Here is a 4,722-nt window from a genome sequence, read left to right as displayed (position 1 = left end):
CCTGGCTCTATCACAAAGAAGTCTCTCCTGGCTCTCTGTCTTACCAACATGGTCAGCTCAGCTGTGTATAAAGGCCATTGAAGAGACCAGCCCAGGAGTCTGAGCTCTTTTCATTTTGAAAAACTAGCTATGGGTAGCAGTGAAGAGTCTGATTTCCTCTTTAGGGTTTTGGTGACAGCTGCTATCATCTCCCTGTCCTACATATCAAAGCCCTGCCTCCTTGCTTAGAATAACACATCCGGTCTCTTCTGAAGAGATCTTTCATACATTAGAGGGAGAATGGTGAAGAGGACAGTGGTCTTGGGGCAGGAAAAATTGGATTCAAATTCTGCTTGATATCCTATATGCTTCACTTTTCTGCTAATTGTTCCCCCTGGGGTTGTTCCTCACTTTGAATGAACCCCTTCCCTGAGATTCATTGCTAAAGTATATGAACATCAGACAAAAACAACGCAAAGCACACACCAAAGTTCCTGGGCAAAGGATATTAATCATGTTTATTAAAAGATATTTAAAATTGATAATCACTCTAAGAAGCAGGTAACCTGAGCATTATTATCATCCCTTTTTCACAGATGATCAGTTCTTTTTCAAGATTGCTGTCATAAATTGAGAGCTGAAAAGGATCTATAAGGTCATCTAAACAACTCCCTCACCTTGTGGATAGGAAAACTGACCCAGAGAAGGGAACCGATATGTCCAAGGACACACAGGAAGTTAAGTGGTAAAGCCAGGTTTAAATTCAGCCCCTGACTCCAAAGAGTGCTCTTTCCACTGGGCTACAGAGGAAATGACCACACTCAGGATCCAAGTAGAAGTGACTTCCATCCTGTTGGGAAGTAAATGCCATCTCCCTTAATTTCCCACAATTCTCTATCAAGGACAGTTTAAAGGAAAGGTCTCTCTCTGATTTGGTAAGTGGGACACAGAAAGGAATCATGCCCTCCCCCCGCCCACCTTCACTTACCCCCCCAGCCTGTCCAGATATGGGACAAAGCAACTAGACTGGGCAGACAAAGAGAGGGAGTGCTTTAAATGTAAAGAATGCTAGTAATTTGGGGGAAATGAGGAACTGGGTTAGATCTGGGCTCAGCATTTGAAAGATCTCTTCCAATTTTAAATATAGGAGATAAAGCCCAGCTTGCTACTGATGGAGGCTTCAAAGGGTTATCACCTAAAGCCCATTAGCCTTAGAATTGTTATGTTAACCATTGTTCACGGCCAATCCTCAGCCCTAGGGGACAAAGCACTCCAGTGCCAGACTCTTACCATTTGCCCCTTCTCTTTGCATTTCCCCCCACCAGGCATTGCCATCTGAGTCACCAGCACCCCCACTGGACCACAGACCATCCTGCCCCATCTTCCATCAAAGCAGTGGCTGTCTCAATTTTCTCTCTGAATCATAGTGCTTAGAACATACTAAGTCCTCGATTCATTCATTCATGCTCCCATAGAAGAGCTAAGTTTGCCTCCTTGAACCGAAACATACCAGAAATCAAGCTTTATTATAAACATTAATTTAACAGGAAATCACAGTAACAGATCACGAACCTCTACTGTTCCTCTTAAGCATCTGCAGCATAGGCCCCAGGGGGAGTCATGGTGGCAGCAATGACAAAAGTCCCCAGGCAGTCCTGAGGCTGGGGGCACTCCCTGTCCAGGGGTGCATGGGTGAGGCGCCCTAAATGTACTTGTAGACATTTTTTGTGGGCACCGTCTGAAGGTAGAGACGCACCGGGCACTTATAGAAGGCTGACAGCAGCGCCTCACTGTAGCCCACCAGGAAGTATATCTTGATGGGGGGCAGGCGCTGCAGCATCAGAGCACAGATGATCAGTTCATTGGCCCGCCGCTTCAGGACCACCTGGTCGGCCAGGCAGCCTGGGAAAGTACCGTACAGAAACTTTCGGATGAAGACATCCTCCACCGTCCTGTCTGACGCCCCCTCCTCTCCATCCAAGTTACCTGGGGATAAAGGACCTTGAGCACCTCCAAACCTATGCTGGAGTCCCAAGATGCGTCCCAACCCCTCGTCCACGATGGGAGGCAGTAGCCGGACAACTCTCTCCGGAGAGAAAAACACTGCAAACTTAAGGGGAATTTTCAGCAGAAAAGTCGGGGGGACCGGGGAGGGGGTGCCTGATATACCTGCCCGCGTTCCCCCCTCTCTTCCCATCCAAACCAGCAGGCGGGGGCGGGGCTCCATCACTTACTTGTGTGCAAAGACAGCCAGCCCTTGCGATGAGCGATGTAATGCGGAGGGTGGGCTTGTTCGTAGGTCACCGGCTTGTCCCCCTTACCCACTCGGACCCGGGCCGCTCGATTCTGGGGAGGGTCGAGGTTATGTCCTGGTGCCAAGTCCACCCTTCCTTCTTTCTCCTCACCCAGCATCCCGAGTCGAGCCGAGCCCCTTCCCTACCCCTCCAAAGTGCTCGACCCCGCTTCCCGCCCCCCAGCCCGCTCCCCTCCCACCTCCGAACCTTGCAGCAAATCGCAGTGGTGTGGACGCCACGACAAGCGGACAGCAGCTCTGGGATCCCAGAGACGGCCACCTGGAGAGCGAGAAGAGGAGGAAGGTGAGGTGCAAGATGCGAGAGGTAACCCGTCCCTCCAGAAGTCCCGTCACCACCCCACTCACCCGCAGGACAGAGCGGCCACCGTGCAAGAGCGCCGCCATCTTGGGACCTGCATGGGGAGGCGGGGGGCGGGAGGCGAGGCGGAGTTGGGACTATACCAAGTGTCTGGGGGTGATAAGCCATGTGGCTAGGAGCCACCGCTCCTGGTGCAGGGCTCCAGACAGCAAGCAACACTTCGAGAGGGGGATATCCCTTTGGAAGACGGGGCGGTTTTTGCGGAGACCGACTATATAGCAGCATGAACCTCGTGAATTTAGAACCTATTGGAGCGTCTTCCCCCATCTTGGGCGGAGAGAGGTATGGTTTAGAGTCAGCCAGAGGCCGAGGACGGACGAAACCAAATGAGTCAAAAATCAGAGGAGGGACGGGTCATTCTATTGGCTGCAAAGGGAGGAACATTTCGAGTATCAGAAGCTGACCCTGCGCGGCCTCCCGACTGGAGGAGCCAGGAAGTAGGCGGGACTTTCCTTTTCTTGAGCCAGAGGATGGTAATGATGATGTAACTGGAGAGCCCCTTCCGCCCTACGCCTGTACAATAACACCGACGTCAGCCTTGTGCTTTGAGGGTTGCAAAGTGCGTTTAGCTTTATAAGCAAGATAGATGGCCCCCTGAACCGCTATTCCAAAGTCCTGTGTTCGAATTCTGATTCAGCCACTAAACCACGGCCAGCCTCGATTTCTTTGACTTGGATCCTCTATGACCCAGGAGAGATGATCTGTAAATAATCACCCACTTTTGTTTCTGTGATACAGAGACAGAACCAGCCAGCTGTCTAGAAAGACTAGAATTCAAATCTAGCCTAGGGCACACTTTCCCAGTTGTTCGGGCAAAGACATTTCACCCATGCCCTCCTCTGTTTCCCCATCTATGAAATGGGCATAATAACAGCACCCAATTACCTGGAGGATGGAATGAAATTGTAATTGTAAAAGGATCTACAAACCTTAAAGCACTGTATCCATGTTACCACTGTTATTGTTGCTAGTGTTATGGTTATTATGATATTATTATTGTTATTATGTTATCATTATTGTTATTAGAGCAGCCTCTTTTTTTTAATCCTTACCTTCTGTCTTAGAATCAATACTGCTATAGTAGAAATAAGGGGTAGACCTTTTGTTGGTTTGGAAAAAGTCCTTATTGAGAAAATTCAATCTGGATCCTTTTCTGCAACTTAAAGACTTAGATAGTTGCCACCTGGGGAGAACTCGCTAGAATGTGACAGAGGCTGGATGCTTCCTGGCTCTCCATCCATGATGACTTTCTGCCTCTGGTAGAGATAATAATTATAATGTTTGATGATGAGGTTGATAATAATTCACTTTGTTCTATCACTTTAAGGATGTAAGGGCAGCTACAAATAAGGTTCTGTAGAGGTAGCTGTAAGGTGCCGTGGAAAGAATGCCAAGGAAGATGCAATATCAGGAAGATCTGAGTTCTAATGTGACCCTCCCAACTGTTCGATCCTGGACAAATCATTTAACCCTTATTTGCCTCAGTTCATCTTCTGTAAAAGAAGGATATAATGGATCATTTTTGCCAAGAAAAGCCCATGGATGATGTCCACAAAGAACTAAAGACAATTGAATAATAGAAAAGGTTTATATACTGCCTCTACAACCCAGTGATGTACATAATATAAATATTCATGGGGCCCATTTTACAGATGATAAAACTTCCATTATACTACAGAGCCTTGAGGGAAGCACACTGGACTTGGAGTGATTGGGGGGCTGCCAATGATTAATGATGCCACCTTGAGCTAGATTTCTCCTTTCTAGATTTGAGGGGGTTAGCCTAGAATCTGGATTCTAGATCTAGATAAGTTCATGGGATTTAGAATGAAGAGGAATATTAGAAATAAATAAGTTGGAGCACCAACAGCCAGGTCTTGAGACAGGAGGTCGTAGGATCAAATCTGGACTCAGATACTTCCTAACTGTGTGACCCTGGGCAAGTCATTTAGTCCCACTTAACTAGTCTTAAAAGGTCTTCTGATTTGGAACCAGTACTTACGATTGATTCTAGGATGGAAGGTGAAGAAAGGAAGAAATGAATAAACAAACGAAAGGTGGAAGAAAGGAA

The 4,722-nt window shown here is 47.7% G+C and overlaps 1 protein-coding gene across 2 annotated transcripts; it reads right to left on the bottom strand.

Moving 5' to 3' along the window:
• Window positions 1-470: 470 nt before the first annotated feature.
• MRPS24 (mitochondrial ribosomal protein S24) lies at window positions 471-4,254 on the bottom strand. 2 transcript variants are annotated; one of them, XM_007477568.3, is made up of 4 exons: window positions 2,639-4,254; window positions 2,473-2,552; window positions 2,214-2,325; window positions 471-1,965 (listed from the first exon to the last, which is right to left on the bottom strand). In XM_007477568.3, exons 1-4 carry the CDS (start codon window positions 2,916-2,918, stop codon window positions 1,682-1,684), a joined length of 756 nt encoding a protein of 251 aa, XP_007477630.3. In that variant the 5' UTR covers window positions 2,919-4,254; the 3' UTR covers window positions 471-1,681. The 2 variants fall into 2 exon arrangements, with proteins under 2 accessions (XP_007477630.3, XP_001376697.1); XM_001376660.4 differs by having other exon boundaries at window positions 2,481-2,552.
• Window positions 4,255-4,722: the final 468 nt, after the last annotated feature.

This window comes from Monodelphis domestica, chromosome 1 (assembly GCF_027887165.1).
Source record: "Monodelphis domestica isolate mMonDom1 chromosome 1, mMonDom1.pri, whole genome shotgun sequence".
NCBI classification, from domain to species: Eukaryota; Metazoa; Chordata; class Mammalia; order Didelphimorphia; family Didelphidae; genus Monodelphis; species Monodelphis domestica.
Note: the sequence above shows the minus strand (reverse complement) of the source record. Positions and strands in the feature narration are given on the sequence as shown.